At 32.1% G+C, this 21,558-nt stretch overlaps 2 protein-coding genes and 1 long non-coding RNA gene across 3 annotated transcripts; all 3 read right to left on the reverse strand.

Moving 5' to 3' along the window:
* Positions 1–415: 415 nt before the first annotated feature.
* Positions 416–3,669, reverse strand: LOC139519598 (BTB/POZ domain-containing protein 6-like). Its single transcript, XM_071311781.1, has 2 exons — positions 3,408–3,669; positions 416–1,437 (listed from the first exon to the last, which is right to left on the reverse strand). Exons 1-2 carry the CDS (start codon positions 3,659–3,661, stop codon positions 417–419), a joined length of 1,275 nt encoding a protein of 424 aa, XP_071167882.1. The 5' UTR covers positions 3,662–3,669; the 3' UTR covers position 416.
* A 4,123-nt stretch (positions 3,670–7,792) lies between these two features.
* LOC139519606 (uncharacterized) lies at positions 7,793–8,913 on the reverse strand. The gene is made up of 2 exons (XM_071311796.1): positions 8,852–8,913; positions 7,793–8,540 (listed from the first exon to the last, which is right to left on the reverse strand). The coding sequence occupies exons 1-2, from the start codon at positions 8,907–8,909 to the stop codon at positions 7,852–7,854; spliced, it is 747 nt and encodes a 248-aa protein (XP_071167897.1). The 5' UTR covers positions 8,910–8,913; the 3' UTR covers positions 7,793–7,851.
* An 8,843-nt stretch (positions 8,914–17,756) lies between these two features.
* Positions 17,757–19,054, reverse strand: LOC139519612 (uncharacterized). Its single transcript, XR_011663634.1, has 3 exons — positions 18,922–19,054; positions 18,299–18,364; positions 17,757–17,983 (listed from the first exon to the last, which is right to left on the reverse strand). It is a non-coding gene; the product is annotated as an uncharacterized lncRNA (long non-coding RNA).
* Positions 19,055–21,558: the final 2,504 nt, after the last annotated feature.

Consider the following 21,558-nt stretch of genomic DNA (forward strand, 5'->3'; position numbering starts at 1 on the left):
TTCTGGTTTTCAACTGCTAAAATACTTAATAAACTTACTAAATTTGAAGATCTAGATTTGTCAAATGAATGTATATTTATACATGTAATATTTGAAATATATTTAAGAAACGATTTTATATCAAGAATAAATCACTAAATATGCATAAATTTCAGGGTTCACATATTTCCTAATATTATGTTCGGCAATAGAATGAATAATCATCATCAGATTTCCGGAACAAAGATTAATGCCTTGAAATTTAAGGCAATAACTTAATGCCTAGGCGTTAGCCTAGGATTTATGCTTAATGCCTAATTTCACTTTTGCCGCTAACATATATAAATGTTGAAATGGATTTACATTGTTAAAACTTTTTTATCATCTCTAAATAACAATCGAGCTTTGTTTTTTATTAGAAAACACTCTATAACATCTTATCCAATAAATACAAGTCCGGGAATTTGTCCAGCTTTTTCAGTTGTACTATTACCTGGTGGTTGTGAAGAGCGAAAAAAAGTAACAGAAAAATCATCACAAATAATAACTTTCTGGATATAGTTCTTTCCTTTGAAAGTACTTCTTCCTTTCATGCTAAGTTGGACAGTGTATCGTTTTTCTGCAACTATTTCGACTGGATATGCAACAGGAATTTCATAAATTTGCTTGCCTTTTGTCGAGATTAATGTTGTCTGTGTTGTACTGAGAACAGTAGCACCTTGTAAAATGTTTACCGTTAAGTCATTGGATCCTGAGTAGGTGTGTGATCCAAATAGAAGAACAGAAGTAAGGACAGTATCACGTGACGTTTGAAAATCGACACAGTCGTCCTTGCCAGAAGAATAACTCCAAATATTTCCAATATCTACTTCACATCTTTCAAGACGAATAGGGATTTGTCGGCGTTTAGAAGAGAACATATCTGTGTGTTTGCCATTAAAATGTTCATATAGAGCAACTCGTTCTTCAAATGTGAGAATGTTTGTAGATGAAACTTCGTCCGTGAAATACTTTAATGTCATTAACGGAAATCGTATAAGGTATAACAAATCACCCAGAGAATTCCTAATGTTCTCATCAGTCGTCGGCAAACTTTGCTCCTCGCATCGTAGTTTAGACCATTGTACCATTCTCAGGTAGATTATTTTCTCATCGCAATTCAGTCGCTCGGACTCTATTATCAATTTAAGGCAGTCGCTGGATAACTGTAAGAAATCGTCAGACTCTAAACTAGCATTTCCGTTCTCGTAAATAAAATTCAGCGTTTCTTTTTCAAGATCTTTCATGTGGAAGTCATGTGCGGTTTGAAATACACCGCATGTGTGGTCTCCATCTACACTTGAAGTTAAGAGTTCACTACATTTATCTTTCAGATTTTGTAACATATACTTATCTGATCCATACAGGAGTCCTTGGATGTTTCTAGCGTCTATTATTGTTTCGTCGGTGTATATATACCTGTTGAAAAAATATACTCTTTTATTATCATTTATAGGTTGAGATAAAAAAAACAACAAAAAAAAACACATTATTACATACTTTCAGGTTTATTTATATTTCCTGGGCACAAAATCAGTATTTGAGGTACAATAGAGATATATGTAGCATATGTACCTGTAGTCCAAATAATTATGACGTCTTGAAAGGCTAATATAATTTTTTTCTTTGACGCCTTACTTCGGCGTCGAAGAAAAAAATTATAATAGCCTTTCAAGACGTCATAATTATTTGGACTAATGTACCTGACGATATTGGGATAGTGGTACTTAGTCAAATCTGAACCGGAAGTTGTGATAATATTGTAAAATTCCATCATGAATAAAATGAAAATAATGCCAAATTGTTTAGGTTTAACATATCTGCTTGAGTAAGTTGTTACAAGCATTCGAGATTTATTTGTTACATATCTAAATATATGTATTATAGGCGTAGTTCAGTTTTATATGTATTACTAATTGTACAAGTGATGTCCGGAAACGCCTTTTTCTTCACTCCCTCTCTCTTTTATTTATTTTCCATTCAGTACACACGATGTAATTGCGCTGACGCAATTGTTTAACAAGCTACGTACACGACAAACTGGTTAAATATTTATACCCTGTATATCATGACTACCATGTCAGGTGGTGACCACTGGTTCGCATCGCTAATCTACTTATGAATTGATACTTGAATAGTCGAAAAGTGTTAGATTTAGCAGTTTAATTATGAAAAATGAGTGAAATGAAAATATGTTCTGTAGTCGTATGTAAATAGTGAATGCTTAATCGATGTCGAGTTGAAAATTTTAAGATATCGCTATAGTTATTCTAACGTCTCTTTGTGAGTAATGCTTCAATATCTCAGTCAACGAGTTTCTTTTGAGTTTTTTTTTTGTTAGGCTTTAAACTATGACGTGAAGGTAGCCATCCTGATGTTCTGATGTAGGAGGATTTAGCATGATAAAGTCTTTAACACTAAAAAGTATTCATTAACAAATAAAACATTTTTCCCTGGGGCAGAAAATGATTTTTCATCATATAGGTAGTCCCCTATTTTTTTTTTTAAATTTAATATCTAAAAGGTAAAACAAAATACAGCAGTTATGATTTACTTGAGATAAAAAATAATAAAATGTAAACATTGAACAGCACTTAAGTTTTTTAGGTATTGTTACGTATTGTTGGCATACTGTATCATTTTTGTACTCAATACATATTCATAAATAGAAACAAAATGATATCGTTAAGAAAATTTTATATTAAGTATACAATCTGTAACATTCAACTTGCTCAGTTTAAAAAAAATCCCTTTCTAAATTGAATAATTTACAACTTAACATATACTGCTCTACATCTCATTTTCAATTTGCTTGCAATTTTGACAGAGATTTGAGGTAACTACTCCAATTTTATTATGTATGTAGTTATTAAGTCCAATATACCCTGATCTTAGTTTGAAAAGTAATAGTTCGTTCTTCCTTGTCAATTTTTGAATATTGAATTTGAAAATTAACTTTATCAATAATTTTGAATAATGTTCGATCTTTGTTTGGTTTTTTTTATGTCATGAATTTTTACTAAAAGTTTACAGACAGTTTTAATGTCTTCTTTAAAGAAGGTATAAAATCTATGTAGTTATCTAAATTTAGTGCTTTTTTTTTGGCTTGTAAATCTGCACTTACGTTATTATTCCGACATGACTTGGTATCCATTCAAATATAATTTCTGAACAACCAATGTGGTGTGGTTAATATATTCCAAGCTTTTAAATCTTTTTCACTATATTCTGAAGAGCACTAATGAGATTGGATATTGCATACAAGATACTGATTTAGATTTTTTAATCCCTTCATCTAGATTATTGCCTTATTCATGAATAATTATATCTAACTAAAATTTAAAATTACTTAATCAACTTAATTAGCTTTATCAACTTTATTTACTTACTGTAACATCATATTAAAATATTCTGGAGTCATGTCAGCAATAACAACATCACCCTTTTCTGATATTGGTCCTTCAAACATGCTGTAGAATACAGGACTAGCACTGGCGAGCATGTACTTATGGGCTTTGATTGGTGACTTGTCTGATCCGACATGGAATGTGACGTCACACATCAGCTGATTATCCAACATGTATTTCATACGATCTGACAGTGATTTTCCTATCTGCCAATCAGTTTGAGATTCCATCGTCATCTTAAATTTAATAATTTAAACAAATAAAAAGAATTTTTTCATACAGTACATAATTATATAGATATAAGAAGATGCGGTATAAGTGTCAAGGGGAAAACTGTAATACATTCAATCCGAGTCACAATTTGTAAAAGTAAACCATTATAGGTCAAAGAACGGCCTTCAACACGGAGCCCTGCACGTGGCTCACACTAAATAGCAATTTATAAAAGGGTCTCAACAATAATTAATGGGAATCCATTCAAACAGGAAAACCACGTCGATCTAATCTATATAAAACGACTTATAAACCATATCAACAAACGACAACCCCTGAACATCAGGTTCCTGGCTTAGTAAAGATGCACAAAAATGCAGCGGATTTAAACTTTATAATAGGCGCCAACCTTCACCAAATCTGAAAAAATAATGTAACATCACAAAATAGAAAGACACACTATAAAATATCAATCGAAATGGTTAAACTCAATCAAAAGACATATTTACAAAAATTACATGCATGTGTATATATGTGTATTAGCCGAGTTTCTCAAGCTTCGTGATAATTGATCCAAGCTAGGTTTCAGTACTATATATATATAAGCATATTTCCATAAAAACCATTAAGTATATAGTTGATTCATCTTTAGAAAGATTTAATTGAACCTAATATTAGATTACACATATCTGTTCAAAAAGTTGTTGTTATTTTTCAGATAGACAAGTTCAAATGTATATGCCAACAGCAAGAATAAAAAAATAATAAAACCATACTGTCAAGATCAAATCAATGGAAGAATCAATTATAATAGAAAGTGGAGGCTCGCAGAATAATCAATAATCAATAGCCCAGAGTCCATGTCAATATGTTAGATTATAGTTATACCAATGATATTCTGTGAATCGCAGCTAACAATATAATTAAACATATATCAATATCAATTACTAGTAGTAGTAGTAATTTACTACGAATATCAAAACAGTCAAAATTATGTGCGTGTCTTACATTTCTCCAGCGTTTCTAAACGAAAGCAAACTATCAAAATTTCGATATTTGTTTTTGACATGTGTTAAGACTTTATTGATTTCTTTGAATTGTTTGTCGTCTTATCGTTGGCGTTACCTTACTGTCCAATCACCGCCCTAAAAAAAATCCCGTTTTTAATTTGTTTTGTTTTACTGGTGATTAGAAGAATACAAAAATAAGGAAACATAGTATTGGCTTGTTGTTAGAACAACTAATACAGAAACACAGAACGACACATTTTGATTGATTCATTGTTGGTTGCTAACGACAACTATTTGAACAAAGACGTGCATGTGAGCATATGTGTATCCTAAATTCGTCTCATAAAGTCAATCAGCAGAACGATCGAGTTATATCAATAAATCATAAATTTCCTTTTTCCATTTTAATGGGTATAATTTATCAATAAGTGGATTTTTTTCAAGTATATAAATCTTATTCATCTACTCACCTTATAGTAACAAGATATGGAAATTATTCAAAACGGAAGTAAAACATATTTTGTCACGTGTCTGAGTCTAAGAATATGATTATAGATAGTTTAAATATTTAAATTTTAAACCGAGCAAAAAAATCAATACAGGTAAAATACACAATTTAATAAATGACAAAAAACCCATTATTTAATCGATGACGACAAATAAAGAACATTCAGTAGCTTACACATATTCAAGGTTCGCATAAGGCGTATGTATACCCCTCTTCGATTGTTTACTGTACAACAGTTTTCATAAACAATTTATATAACCATCGTCGTCCGTTGCTGATTTCTTCGAACTTTTGTAAAAACTCAATTTTGACTGGATTAAAATCGTCCAGAAAATCACAGATGAACAAGAAAACTTTTCATTGCAAAAAACACAATAGTGCCATTTTTTAATGTCTTGTCACCAAAAACAAAAATAAATGGATATTTACTCTAAAACACGACGTCTAAACACACAAAAGTTGAAAACGTTGGTGTATTACTTTAATGCAAAGCAGGAAATGCTTACCCTATTTTCATGACATTTGAGGTCATCCTTAAATTAGCTGGGGGATATTGTTTGCCTTTCTTGTTTGTAACTGATAAATTTTTATTAAACTTTGTTTGTTTTGTGATTTTATTTCTATGATTGCCTCGACTAATCTGCATTTCTTTTTACTGGTCATCTATTGTGTGTTTTACTGGTCATCTATTGTGTTTTTACTGGTCATCTATTGTGTTTTTTACTGGTCATCTATTGTGTTTTTTACTGGTCATCTATTGTGTTTTTTACTGGTCATCTATTGTGTTTTTACTGGTCATCTATTGTGTTTTTTACTGGTCATTTATTGTGTTTTTACTGGTCATCTATTGTGTTTTTTACTGGTCATCTACTGTGTTTTTTACTGGTCATCTATTGTGTTTTTTACTGGTCATCTATTGTGTTTTTTACTGGTCATCTATTGTGTTTTTTACTGGTCATCTATTGTGTTTTTTACTGGTCATCTATTGTGTTTTTCACTTGTCATCTATTGTGTTTTTTACTGGTCATCTATTGTGTTGTTACATTTGATAGGTCTTAGGTTTTAACTTCGTTTACAAAAAAAGTCCTCACCGTCACAATTATTCTGCATACCGTACTTACATCATGAAAAGTTCAACAGTGACCATTGTAGACAACAACAATGGTTAATTGTAAAATTGTAAAAAAAAAGCAAATGTAAATTGAAAGTCGATCTTTGAAATATATTTGTTCAAAACCGACCATGAACAATTAATTCTTTCATTTGTTAGCGAACGAAAAACGAGGAACGAAAATGTAAGACTCAGAAGTATATATTTCGTTATTTCAACGAGAATTGTATACACCAAAGGACAAAGATGAAAGGTTGACTGTTGAAATATTTTCCAGTTTTCAGGTATTGAAAGGAAGTATTTAAGTATGCAAAATACATATTTAATTTCAGCTTGTTTGAAAAATGTTATGGTGTTCTTCGGCTTAGGTAAAGGATATAAGCCCTGTTCAATATTTTACAAAATGAACTGTTAGAAGCTTATATCTTACTTAAAACATTGTTTAACATGTCAAGAAGGTGAAAAAAATGCAAGCAAATACAAATTTTTGATAAGATTTATTTCATCAAGTTTTGTGAATAAACTTTCTGTACATTAAAATTAAGCATACATATTGGACCCTTTAAACAGTAGACGAACTTAAAACAATAGACAAAAGAAGGTACGGCTGAAAGTAAACACAATGCTACATGAAGATTAAAACAAAGGGTATTTGTATCATAATTTTTGCGTGTGCAAAGACATTATTTTTGCGTGTTGTGTTTCAATTTTCGTCCCAAGACAAACGACAGCGCCACGATGCTCAAAATATCGTGCGACTGTCGTACGACGATCACAGATGACCCGCGATTTGATGAAATTTCATGTCGTGGCGCTTCATAAATATGTCGTGGGTTCGTTGTGATCAGGGCTAAACTAAGACAATTATCCATCGCACACGTAACAATGTTGAATTTTACAACTATAGGTCACAGAATCACCTTCAACAATGATTGAAACCCATACCACATAGTAAGGTAAGCTATATTAAGGACCAACCATATGAATGTATGCATATAAAAATTAACAAATAAACATATTGTTCCCCTAGGTAAACAGTTATCACAATTAAAATATATTCTCATACTTTTTATGTTATAATTCAAGTTTCTTGTATACCTCTTTTAATAATCTGTTTAGATTTCTATGCAAATATCTTTCGCTTAATCTGTTTTTGTAAAGAAAAATCGTTCGTTTTCCGTTTTGTCTAGCTATCAGCACGTGGCCAGCATAAAAATTGAAGAATTTTTGTAGTTATTTCAGAATTCAAATCAATGTAGAGCTTGACAATGAATTGTCTTTGCTTTGCCGAAAAAAGGTTTTATTATCGTTTATTATATGTTTTTTGTGAGTTACGGGTTACTGTAAATTAAACAAACCACCAATCATGTTTCCAATTGCTGCATGATTTTATTATCTTTATTCATATCCTGTTTTATGTTTGCATGTTGTTATATCTTTTCAGATCAGTTTGATAAGATGAATGACTTATCAATGTTCCTGATGAAATAACAGAAAATCTATAAAATAAGAAAAACTGCAATATTTTATTTTTAAAAAAGATATCAAAAAGTGTTCATAGTCTGGATTTCGGTGATAGGCTTTTCATGGTGTGTATCCTTTAGACAGTCTTCTTCTACAAATACTGTGACAATTAACAGTGGCACAGTATCTGTTTGTTGGACAATCCGCATCACTAAAACAATCGTTTTTACAATCAGTTTTTCCTCCTACCACTGACTGAGAAACGAGCCCTAAACCTGAAGTACGTGCTGATCCACTACGACTGGAAGAAACAGTGTCTAGTATCCCACGCCCACCTCGTCCAGAACTGATTACGTCATTAATATCTGCACCTGTATGACCAGACACTCCACGACCACTACTAATAGTTTCCAAATGAGAATTTCTGGACAGATCCACATTTCTAGCCAGACCAGATGAACCAATTCGGCTGCCAGAGGTGAAATGATCATCATCGTCAGATAAAGCACGGGACAAACCAATTGAAGAACCTCTAATGATTCCAGATACAGAGGACCTGCCTCCAACAGAAGCCCCAGACAATCCTCTACCGGAAGATGACCCGTGTGTAATAAATTCACTGCCGCCTATTCCATGAGATGTTCTAACTCCTCTTGATCCTGCTCGTCTATTTGCATCAATAACATCCAGTACAGAAAAAGATCCTTCACCACGACGCCTGTTTATGTTCCTTCCAACTGTGTTTTCGACCAGTAAAACCTTCTCCACTCCATGTCTATCTAATGCATGCTTCTCCGAGGGTGCATATACTGTAAATATTGAATATCTGACAATTAACTTGATTTTCATGAATTGATTAATTGGGAATAAAAATACTGGTGAATTATTTTTTATTTTACAATACAATGATATCAGGTATTATCGACAATAAAACAACTACACACTATAAGCAAAGGAATGCTGTTGTAAGCTATTGCAGAGACTGTTCGATTTCGAATATATCAGCTGTTTTAAAGAACATTCTGTGGTAGGACATTCAAATGTTATCTACACACTGAAAACACCTTTATTTGATACAGTTTATAAATTTCGGGAAAAACACATTGCACATTTTTCTTACCGGCTACTGTTATTGTGGTCAATGCCATCACCACGAAAATGGTCTGGAATTTCATCATTTCTAAGTCTGAAATTTAGAGGAAACATATCCTTACTTACAAAATAGCAGTTCAAGTAATTTAATACGAATTATGTAAATAGTGAAAATAAAATTTCAATCTATAAATGCAATATAATTTTAAAGAGAAATTAAGACCACATTACAAATAAGAAAGATACATAGGATGTATGTTCACGAATTAATAAATGCAGCAAAAGGAACTTCCATAACTTACATTGATTGTCAAGTACATGTATAAGATATACAATTACTTTTATAGTATTTAAACTTAAGAAACAAACATTACTTCGAATGATTAATAACTTGAATATCGCAAATAATCATTTCATTCCGAATTCAACTTACGATTGATTTAAAAACAAAAGAAAAATCAGTTATGAAAATAAATTATACTTTAAAGCAGTATTGTGTTATTGTATCTAAATTTAAATTACTGAGATCAATACCAAAATGTTGAACTATGCATAACGCTTTAAACTTTATAAATCCAATTTTCTAAATCTTTAATAACTTATTTCCTATCTTTGTAACATGGCATTAATAATAATTATTTTATCTTTCATATTTATTTAGTTATGATTCTGCTTTAATAATTGCTTACCTTTGTTTCGAACAATTGGAATTATTTCTAATGAATACTGTTTTATTTCTTCCGAATCGTTCTTTTATACTGTTTTCAATAATATTGTTGATAATACACATGTATACAAGGAAGGATTTAAGTTAACCGCAAATGATGAATTCGTTAATTATAGTTGAAACTTTAAATGTCACAGTGTCGTAGTATTAAGAAATTGCAGTTTAAGTGTATCTAAAGAAATGTTCTCAGGGTCAATGACACATTTTGTTTCCTCCTACAATCGACCTAGTTTTCATTACGTCATAAAACATGTACGTGTAATAAAAGTATTGTTGTAAACTATTGTTAATGTTCTCAAATTAATGCATTTTATATTAACTTTGGTAGCCAGAGACTTGTACAGTTTGAAAAAAATAATAAACTGAAGTCTTTTATCTCCTTATAAACGATATTATTTTTTTCTTTGAATTTCTTGGAAAACCGCTGCTTATAAAGGTTATGTAGTTGACGTTAATAGACTCTTCTTAGTGATTATAAGGATTTCATTTCAATCTAATGCACAGTGACTTGTCGGCATATGCTATACTAGTCTAATCTGAATAGGGCTCAATGAAATATTTGTTACGGATTTAAATAAACGGATAATTAAGACATTTTGTGTTTAATGTAAATTTTCGGACAATTATTTGTCATCATAAATACGTATAGAGGTTTAAACAAGACTGCACACGCTGTAATATCTCGCCTTCTTTACTAATCATTGATATAATGTTGATATTCCTAAATATAAAGCTTTTTTACAACTGTCACATAAACTCAACAAAAACCAAGAAAACTAAACATTGATCAACGAACCATGAAAATGCAGTTCGTGTCTCTCTTTTTTTCGTTTATTTGTGTATTGGTGTCCCTTGCGTTCTTTTGTAATGTTACCGAAACATAATTATTTATCTCCATTTTCTTTTGCAAAACAAACTCTTTCTTATTTTCTTTTATAACATAAAACGATCACTACGAACAAAGTGCGAATCGGACACATCATTGATTTGTTTGACAGATAACAAGCGGTAATGTATTATTTTGTTCTGCTTCCCATATTCATCGTCGTTCATAAGCGAAGTGTTGTATTATATTCATACTCAAGCAATAATATAACACTTGAAAAAAAAAACCGTGTAAATCAACGCCGAAACCTGAAAATTATACAAACTATTGTAGTCCCTTAGTTTATGAAGAAAGTTCTAAATTTGTACTTTGTAAACAGGATGAGGTTTAGGTTTTTATGGTCCTTGTAATACGGCGTGATCTAACAAATGTTAAACGCCTTACTTTATTGGTTTTTTTCATTTTGATTGTAGCTGAAAATGATGTTTTGAAGAATAAGAGCAACACCAGAGGTCAATTGTGGTATCCGAATAAGGACGATGATAAATCTTTTGAAAAAAAAACAACATAAAAGCAACAAAAACAAGACTTATAGCGAACATTATCAACCAATTGAATTAGTATAGTGCTAAAGGAGACAACCCTACACCTGAGGAAACTAGCTGTGATATATGTATTGGTAGTATCAAAATCAATTTGAAAGTATTTTTTTCTCGAAAAACGTTTTTAATGAGTAACAAAAGTATTGTAATGGAAGGTGGCTTTAATAAAATGTGCTTTTTTGTAATTGTCAATAGTTCTTTTTTTTTTACATGATGAAAACAATGGGCGGTACTTTCTGATTTTTGTAAGTGATGGGATTATAACTTACCTGTAAGATCCAGTTGCGCTACTGTCAGCTGTCTAACAAATTTTAAGAAAACTAGAGAACTATTCTTACAAATATTGGACAGCTGAAGGTAACATTATGGTTTCTTACAGGTGAATGACATACCAATCACTGAAATAAAGAACGGGTACAACAAATGAATGACGTCACAACAATGTTTCAAACCCAATTAAACGAAACCTTTTTTATACCCTTAAAGCCGTTTGATGGACGAGTTTTTTTTGTAATCAATGATAAACAAAACACACAATCTAAACCATATTCATTGATATTGATCGAAGACTGCAGCTTCAAGTATGATTTTATGTTCTTGAAATTATATCAGAAAAGTATGTTTCATACAATAAAATAATAAAAGCGCATCTTAATTGTGAAGAGCTATTCTATTTTCATGATATAAAATACTATCTATGTTTTCTTACAAAAACAATAATGAAATTTCAATATAAAAAAATGCTCGAGTCATGTAAGGTAGTTATCAAACATGAGATCTCAGAAAGTGCATCTGAAAACCATCTATTTATTGAATATAGAAATAAGATGTGGAATGATTGCCAAAACCGCGGTCACAACAGATCGTACTTTTTTTTGTCGTAGAAGATTCATAAAATAGTTGTCGTGGCTTTGTCGTGCAAAATGTCAAATTTTTGTTTTCGAGTGATCACATCAGCTACGACATGTCCACGATGGTTCAACGATGGGTACACGACAGAAAAAGAAATGCAATTGTACTGTCGTGTGTTTGTCGCAAGTCGGTCTTGCAACAGTCGTACGACAGTCGTGAGTTGTTTGGGGCTTTTTTCATGTTTTCATGTCATGGGATGCGTGTGTTACTGTCGTGTTACTGACGTGTTACTGTCGTAAGACTGTCGCACAACAGTTGTGGGTCACTCGTGCGTTTGACTCCGAACTACTAGTATAGAAAGAAGGCCCGATTTATTGCGTGCCATTTGCCATTTGCTTTCAATATTATTCAGTGTCATTATAAGTTCGGTCCAATTAAACGACGATTCGTATTAGTTTATATTATAAACGTTCAGCGAATTTAAACCAGGATACCCCCGAAAAGGAAAATTGACAAAAGAAAGGTGGTAGCGACGCTAAAGCTAGGTTCATACTGCCGATCAAATCACCTCGATGATCCCGACTGTACAAATTTCCACGACAGAGCTGAACCAAATTCTTGATCGGGCCTTTTTACGACTTCTACCTGACCGCCATCCGACTGTAAACGATCTTAACTCGACCATTCACGACTCCTTAATGACTCCATCACGACTTCATCCCGACAACAAAATGAAAACTTATTCGATAATTCAGATCAATTCACGATCTTTACACGATCTATACTCGACTAGGTAGACCAAATCAATGTTTCATGATCTCAGTTTGATCTCGACTAGACCAGATCGACTTGATCGTATGTGGGTCGTAGGGATTATCGGGAACTGATCGGGTATGCACAATCTTAATATTAAAACGTGCGATACTTTTATTCCCCGCCGCTTCGGAATGGGCATTACGTGTTTCCCTTGTCCGTCCGTACATATGTGCATACGTCCCAACAATATTAGTTTTTGGTCTCTAATTTTATTTTGCCTCAACCAGACTTAATGAAACGCCGTATACAAAATGTTTGTTACGGTACCATAAAACACATTTCAAATGCGAACTTGGGTAGCCGTTCTTGAGTAATGACCCTTTATAATGTTATATATGCTAGCTGGGGTATTATCAGTGTCCCATGGACACATTCTCCATTTATTTGGTTATATTCAGTAGAAAGTCCGAGTGAAATCATACATTTAAATATTTAAATAGAAATAAAGCAATTGGATTTGTAGACAAGTTGGTAAGAGCTCAGAGAGTTCGATTAATAGCTGTGACGGAGCTTGAAGAGAGCAAAGTAGACGAACAAGAAGGTGTAGGCAGCAACGGGCATCGAGTAATCTAGGTGAGGCAGTGGCTGACACAACGACCACATGTGGGCAGTATGAGAGACTTGCACTTACTCAACAAAGAGTAACCCAATGGTCATAAAAATCTTCTCATGGTGGACACTGATATGTAATGGTAGTTTTAATGCTCGTTTTGGGAAATGACATCACAAAATGACATTTGTAACTGGATTAGTACTTATGTTAGATAGCAATATACATAAACTGTACCATCCCCTTTTCCTTGCTTCCTTAAATAATAATTGATGAAGCTATACTTTGTTGTAGTTTTAACATTGGTAGGCATTATATTCGTGATTAGTTTGCCCGAGCGATAGTGATAGTATAGTACTGTTCATGTCATATGTGTGCATTAGTATGTAATCAGTATTTCGCAAAGATTTGATATCCAGTAGTTGAATGGTTAAAGATACTTTTTTCAGCTTGCTGTACGACACCAACCTGCATGTATTTGCTAAAAAATATTGCAAAAAGGAGGGCAAAGATGTCACATATTTCCCCAAAATTTGACCCAAAGTAGAATTTCAATCCCTTGGATTGATATTTTTTTCAAGCCGTTTACATATATCTACCAAGAGATCAAGAGTGTATTTCTTAAAGTAGATATCTTTAAAATATTCAAGGCAGAAATAAAATCTATAGTTGAAATCAATAATATAATTAAAAGAAAAACCAGTGAATTGATTTTAAAAACCCTAAACTACATAAATGATCATAAATAATAACAAGGATTTGTACAAATATCCATGAGATCACATGACCCAAGTATTAAGTCACATGACTTGAGCATGTCAGGTGACATTAATGTACTTTAATACCACGTGTTAAAAAAAAAGATAATAATGTATCATTCAATATTGTATAATACACACTTTTTTGTCTTCTTTTTTTACTTTATACCTTATGTGTTTATCTTTGATAACTATGTGTAGTGCACTCTGATGTCGTGTATAATCATGTTTACCCGAGTAGTTTAGATACATCAGTCTAAAATACAACAGGTTTCAAATAAGTTAACAGTTACACTTTTATTATGATTCAAAACATCACGCAAATTATGATCAACTTACCTTTTAAATTAGACAAACTGTCTAAGTATTGTGAATTAAATTTATCCAAATCACAAAGATAATGATGGCAAAACGATGCACATTTATCTAATATTAAAAAACACTATCGGACGGAAGTGAAATATTCTCCGGTAAACATGAAATCATTTAAAATATTGTAACATTGTAATGTAACATCAATTTACTTTTATTAGATATTCTCCCTGGATACCTAATAACTAATATATCAGGGATACTTAGTGCAATGCTGTACACTAAGTAAATTGTTAACAGCAATAGAGTGCAATAAAGTATATTATCCACGTTAAAAAAAAAAAAAAGAGTGTATTTCTTTCTATCCAAAGTTTGGTAAACTTTGTGTGCAATTTTTTATAGCTTGTTAAACATTACAGAAGTAGAAACAAATGCATCGTTTAATAAGAGTTTGCTGAACCTTTTGAACTGTCAAAAACGCATGCACATTTTGTTGTTATATGAACTTATTACGTGGGAAATAGCCTCCGTAGAAGATATTATAGACATAGAGAACATCGCTCCTCTATGCATATTTAATCTTATTGGCAGTTTTTTTTTTTATCTTAATCAGATGAATGTATGAAGATAGTGATGATAAAGCCTTTAAAAAAAAAGAATTATGTTCTTGCTTGTCATAACTAAAAAATATTGTCTACTCAAATTTAGGTATACCCTTCTTTCTTCCATAGCTGTTATTTTATGAAGGAAAGGAGGGTAATACCTAGATTTGAGTAATTTTCGACAATATTTTGAGTTATGACAAGCAAGAACGCGTTTAGATAATTAATTTAAGATTAAAGTTAAAAAGAAATGCATCGTTTGAACTAACAAAACGACAAACGACAAACTGTAGACGTATTTGCAGCAAGTATATAGTTTGTCAAATTTTATTCAAACTTTGCAAAAGTATGTTCGAAACAAATGATCAAACCGTGTGCACGCTGAACTGCTTGTATAGTTAGTGTAAGAAAGAAATTCACTCCAAATAAAAATAAAATATTTGCCTTTCGTCTCCTTTTTGTGTGAAATTACGTCAAAATGTTCGATTGAAAAACAATTGACAGTAAGGTGACCTATAGTTGTTGTTAATAATTTCTGTGTCATTTGGTGTTGTGCAAAGAGATGTCTCGTTGGTAATTGTACCACATCTTCTTTTTTTATACTACAAACATTTCTATACAAACGGAATATACGGACAGACAAAACAGAAAATAGCCCATAAAACAGGTGAAATATAATCTTGATGTTCTGCCGAAACACATGAGTGCATCCCAGGTTATGTTGGGTTATGTGTTGCTAAGTTTTTAGTTTTCTACGTTGCCTCTCTTTTAAAATGATACCTCTCCTTGCAAAAGTAAAGACTTTTTTGATTGAGTTAAGCCTGCCAATTGATATTTTATCGTATGTTTTTCTATGTTGTGATGTTATGCTATTGTTTCAGAAAAAGGGAGAAGGTTTGGTACCATTAAAACGTTTAATCCCGCTGCTAAAGTTGCACCTGCATGTACTAAGTCAGGAATCTGATGTACAGTAGTTGTCGTTTGTTTATGTAATTTATACGTGTTTCTCGTTTCTCGTTTTTTTTTATATAGATTAGACCGGTTTTTTTCCGTTTGAATGATTTTACACTAGTAGTTTTGGTGCCCTTTATAGCTTGTTGTTAGATGTGAGCCAAGGCTTCGTGTTGAAGGCCGTACATTGACCTATAATTGTTTATTTTTATATAAATTGTTATTTGAATTGAGATTTGTCTCATTGCTACTCACACCACATCTTCCTGTATCTATTATAAATAAAACGAAAAAATGTTGCACGACGAACGTACCACTATCGTACGACAGACAATCAATGTCGTGCGAGCGTCGTACGAAATTTGGTATTCGAGAGACAATAGTGCGACTGTATCACGAGTGTCTTGCGACAGTCATGAGATTGTCGTACGACAATCATGCAACAGTCGTACGATTTTTTTGTTTCCAAATGGTTTATGTTGGTATCCACGACAATGTGTTTATCACAAGACAGTCGCACGACTGTGATAAGACACTCTCAAGACATCCCCAAGACAGTGAAACGACAAAAAATAGTTGAGCAAAAAAGGTGCATGTCCAATTTTCGTCCAAAGACGAACGATAGCGCAACGATGCTTAAAATATCGTGCAACTGTCGTACGACGATCACAGATGACCATCGATTTGATGAAATTTCATGCCGTGGCGCTTCATAAATATGTCGTGGGTTCGTTGTGACCAGGGCTAAAATAAGACAAATATCCATCACACACGTAACAATGTTCAATTTTACAACTATAGGTCACAGAATTACCTTCAGCAATGATTGAAACCCATACCACATAGTAATGTAAGCTAAAAATAGTTCATATATCGTTTTATATTAAGGACCGACCATATGGATGTATGCATATAAAAATTAACAAATAAACATATTATTCCCCTAGGTGAACAGATATAGCAATTAGAATATATTCTCATACTTTTTATGTTATTATTCAGATTTCATGTATACCTCTTTTAATAATCTATTTTAGATTTCTATGCAAATATCTTTCGCTTAATCTGTTTTTGTAAAGGAAAATCGTTAGTTTTCCTTTTTGTCTATTTATCAGCACGTGGCCAGCATAAAAAATGAAGAATTTTTGTAGTTATTTCAGTGTGAATTGTCTTTGTTTTGCCGAAAAAAAACTTTTTTTATCGTTTATGTTATGCTTTTTGTGAGTTACGGGTTACTGTAACTTAAACAAACCACCAATCATATTTCCAATTGCTGTATGATTGTATTATCTTTATTTATATCCGTTTTTATGTTTGCATGTTGTTATATTTTTTCTGATCAGTTTTGTTTGACGAATGACTTATCAATATTTTTGAAGAAATAACGGAAAATCTATACAATAAGAAAATCTTAGTGCAATATTTTATTTTAAAAAAGATATCAAAAAGTGTTCATAGTCTGGATTTCGCTGAAAGGCTTTTCATGGTGTGTATCCTTTAGACAGTCTTCTTCTACAAATACTGTGACAATTAACAGTGGCACAGTATCTGTTTGTTGGACAATCCGCATCACTAAAACAATCGTTTTTGCAATCAGTTTTTCCTCCTACCACTGACTGAGAAACGAGCCCTAAACCTGAATTACGAGCTGATCCACGACGTCTGGAAGAAACTGTGTCTAGTACAACACGCCCACCTCGTCCAGAACTGATTGCGTCAAGAATATCTGCACCTGTATGACCAGACATTCCACGGCCACTACCAATAGTTTCCAAATGAGAATTTCTGGACAGATCCACATTTCTAGCCAGACCAGATGAACCAATTCGGCTGCCAGAGGTGAAATTATCATCATCGTCAGATAAAGCACGGGACAAACCAATTGAAGAACCTCTAATGATTCCAGATACAGAGGACCTGCCTCCAACAGAAGACAATCCTCTACCGGAAGATGACCCGTGTGTAATAAATTCACTGCCGCCTATTCCATGAGATGTTCTAACTCCTCTTGATCCTGCTCATCTATTTGCATCAATAACATCCAGTACAGAAAGAGATTCCTCACCACGACGTCTGTTTATGTTCCTTCCAACTGTGTTTTCGACCAGTAAAACCTTCTCCACTCCATGTCTATCTAATGCATGCTTATCCGAGGGTGCATATACTGTAAATATTGAATATCTGACAATTAACTTGATTTTCATGAATTGATTAATTTGGAATAAAAATACTAGTGAATTATTTTTTATTTTACAATAAAATGATATCAGGCATTATCGACAATAAAACAACTACACACTATAAGCAAAGGAACGATGTTGTTAGCTATTGCAGAGACTGTTCGATTTCGAATATATCAGCTGTTTTAAAGAACATTCTGTGGTAGGACATTCAAATGTTATCTACACACTGAAAACACTTTTATTTGATACAGTTTATAAATTTAATTCGGGAAAAACACATTGAACATTTTTCTTACCGGCTACTGTTATTGTGGTCAATGCGATCAACACGAAAATGGTCTGGAATCTCATCATTTCTAAGTCTGAAATTTAGAGGAAACATATCCTTACTTACAAAATAGAAGTTCAAGTAATTTAATAGGAATTATGTAAATAGTGAAAATAAAGTTTCAATCTATCAATGCAATATGATTTTACAAAGAAATTAGGTTCACATTACAATTTAGAAAGATAGGATGTATATTCACGGATTAACAAATGCAGAAAAAAGATCTTTCATAACTTACATTGATTGTCAAGTATAAGTATAAGATATACATTTACCTTTACAGTATTAAAACTTAAGAAAAAAACATTACTTCGAATGATTAATAACTTGAATATCGCAAATAATCATTTCATTCCGAATTAAACTTCCGATGGATTTAAAAACACAGTAAACATCAGTACTTATACTTTAAAGTAGTATGTTGCTACTGTATTTTTATTTTAATTACTAAAATCAACACTAAAATGTTAAACAGTGCACAACGCTTTAAACTTTTTAAATCCATTTTTCTAAACCTTTAACGACTTATTTCTATCTTTGTTACTATGGCATTTAATATAATTGTTCATAACTGCTTTAATAATTTCTTACCTTTGTTTGGAACAATTCGAATTATTGCTAATGAATAATGTTTTACTGCCTACAAATCGTTCTTTTATACCGTTTTCAATTATATGTTGTTTATAATACACATGAACACAAGGAAGGTTTATGTTTAACCGCAAATGATGAATTGGTTGATTAGTTGCACTTTCAAATGTCACACTGACGTAGTACTAAGGAACTTCAATATATGTCTATATACAAAAATGTTCTCAGGGTCAATGACACATTTTGGTTCCTCCTACAATCGACACAGTTTTCGTTACGTCATAATACATGTACTTGTTATGAAATATTGTTTTGACCTATTATTAATGTTCTCATATACATTCATGGTATATTTGGTAGTAACCAAAGACTTGTACAATATGAAAAAATAATAAACTGAAGTCTTTTATTTCCGTTTAGACGATAATATTAATTTCTGTCAATTGCTTGGAAAACCGCTGCGTAAAGGTTATCTAGCTGACGTTGGAAAACTCTTTTAAGTTTTGTTTTGAATTTTAAACTTATACGCAATACTAGCGATTTGTCTGCATATGGTTTACTAGTATCAAATACACAGGGCTCAGTCAAATATAAGTTACAAATTTTATGAAAAAGAAAACTAAGAATTCCAAAAAAAGTTGAGTTAAATCTGGGCACCGTCAGTTTTGTCTTGGGATAAAAGAAAATATGTCATGTTTCGTTGCCTGTCGAAATTTTGTATTGAATGTAAAAATTCAGACAATTATCTTTCTCTTAACTCAGTTTTGAGATTAAAAAAAAACTTGTTCTTTCGTTCCGTATTAATATTTTGTGTTAATTTTTTTTAGGGGGACAAAACGTCTCTGAAGCCCCTTATCCCATAGCAAAATCAAAATCTCATACACATCAAACGGTATATTACTGACATGGTACAAGCATTTTCTTATGCAGAAAATGGTGGATTAAAACTTGTTGCATAGTTAGCTAAACCTTTCACTTGTATGACAATTACATCAAATTTCATTATATTGACAACGATGTGTGAACAAAACAAAGAAACATAATAGGTAAAATGTCAGAAAAAGGGGTACAGCAATACAGAATTGTGTCATTATCTTTATCATTGTAGAAACAAGCAAATATGTAACATAGAAGCACAAAACGTGATATAGACAGAGCCCATTAGCAAAAATGAAAGACAAGAAAACAAAAATTTACAAAAGCACAATTACGGGATGTATAAGTAAAGATTGACGCAGAGGTCGAAATAAGCGCTAGCCCCAATTTGCGTCTGACCAGTAGAGTTTGTCAGCTTGTGGTCCGGCGAACCAGTATAAGTCTGTCGATGAAAATATCTGATTGCATGGCAATCTCGTTTGGTTTTCGAAATCGATAACGGCGTACCGGGGTACTCAGTATTACAATTGATCAAGTTAATTAATATCTCGGTTGGGCGTCCTTCACAATACAAAATGTGGAAACTTTTGGAATGATTTAAATCGCCGGACAATAAAAAATAAGTGACATTCAAAAGGAAGTTCAGAAATAAGTTGATAAAATTGACCAAATATAATGTAAATATCAAAAAACCTTTGGAAAAGATCTCGAATGGTTAAATCATATAGTCGATCGCAATGCAATGAATAGATAAGAAATGTATTTTTGTAACGGTATCCTCAAATCTTAAGTCAGATTCTGTACATGTCATGAACAATCAAAACAGCACAAACAAATCTACGGGAATAAAGGAGAGAAAAGCACAATTTGAAAGAAAAGCAAAGTTTATTATAGAACAAGAAAAAGTACAGAGCCACGTCATATGTATCAAAGTAACACAAAAAGGCATATAGACCAAACACATTAGCAACAAAGAAAGACAAGAATTTAAAAATTATAATAGAACAATAACACGATGCCGAGATGTTCAAGTACAGAGCCACGTCATAAGTATTACAAAAACTAAAAAAAAAAGGCATATAGACAAAGCACATAAGCAAAAATAAGACAATTATATACAACTTATCACAAAAAGTACAACAACGTATAACACAATGACGGAATGTATAAGATATGAGTCACGTCAAATGGATATCAACAAAAACAGACTAAACAGTTCAAAAGTTATCATTTGATGTTTTATCTGGACATCTGTATGAATATTATATACCATGTCTGAAAAAAAATCAATATTTACATAATCTTTAACATGCCTGTATATAAATTAAGATATCATAATATTATAAATAATAAGGTTTCAATTCCCTTAGATATTTTGACCAAAAATGGATTTTACTATTATTTTATGTCCTTTTTTGTAATGAAAGTCATCAACTGTTGCGATTTATATACCTTCCTGGTGTAAAATATTTGGCTTTGAGCGTACATGAGAAAGGCAATCGAGAAAAGCGTTTGAAAGCATACAATTTATAAAGCAATAATTACATATTTTTGAAAATGTCAACAAATTTTCGACGTTTCAATAGATAGCCAGACAAGATAAAGAATGGATAATGGTCACTCTTAAAAAATAGGTCCTTCAAATAAAGTTATGTATGTATTGTTGTTAAGATCGATAGCTGTTAAATGTATCATGATGTAACCACGATATATTAATATATAGACAGAATCTGCCCCTGCAAACCGTACAAGAAACCAACG

The sequence above is a fragment of the Mytilus edulis genome, chromosome 1 (genome assembly GCF_963676685.1).
Source record: "Mytilus edulis chromosome 1, xbMytEdul2.2, whole genome shotgun sequence".
Taxonomy (NCBI): Eukaryota; Metazoa; Mollusca; class Bivalvia; order Mytilida; family Mytilidae; genus Mytilus; species Mytilus edulis.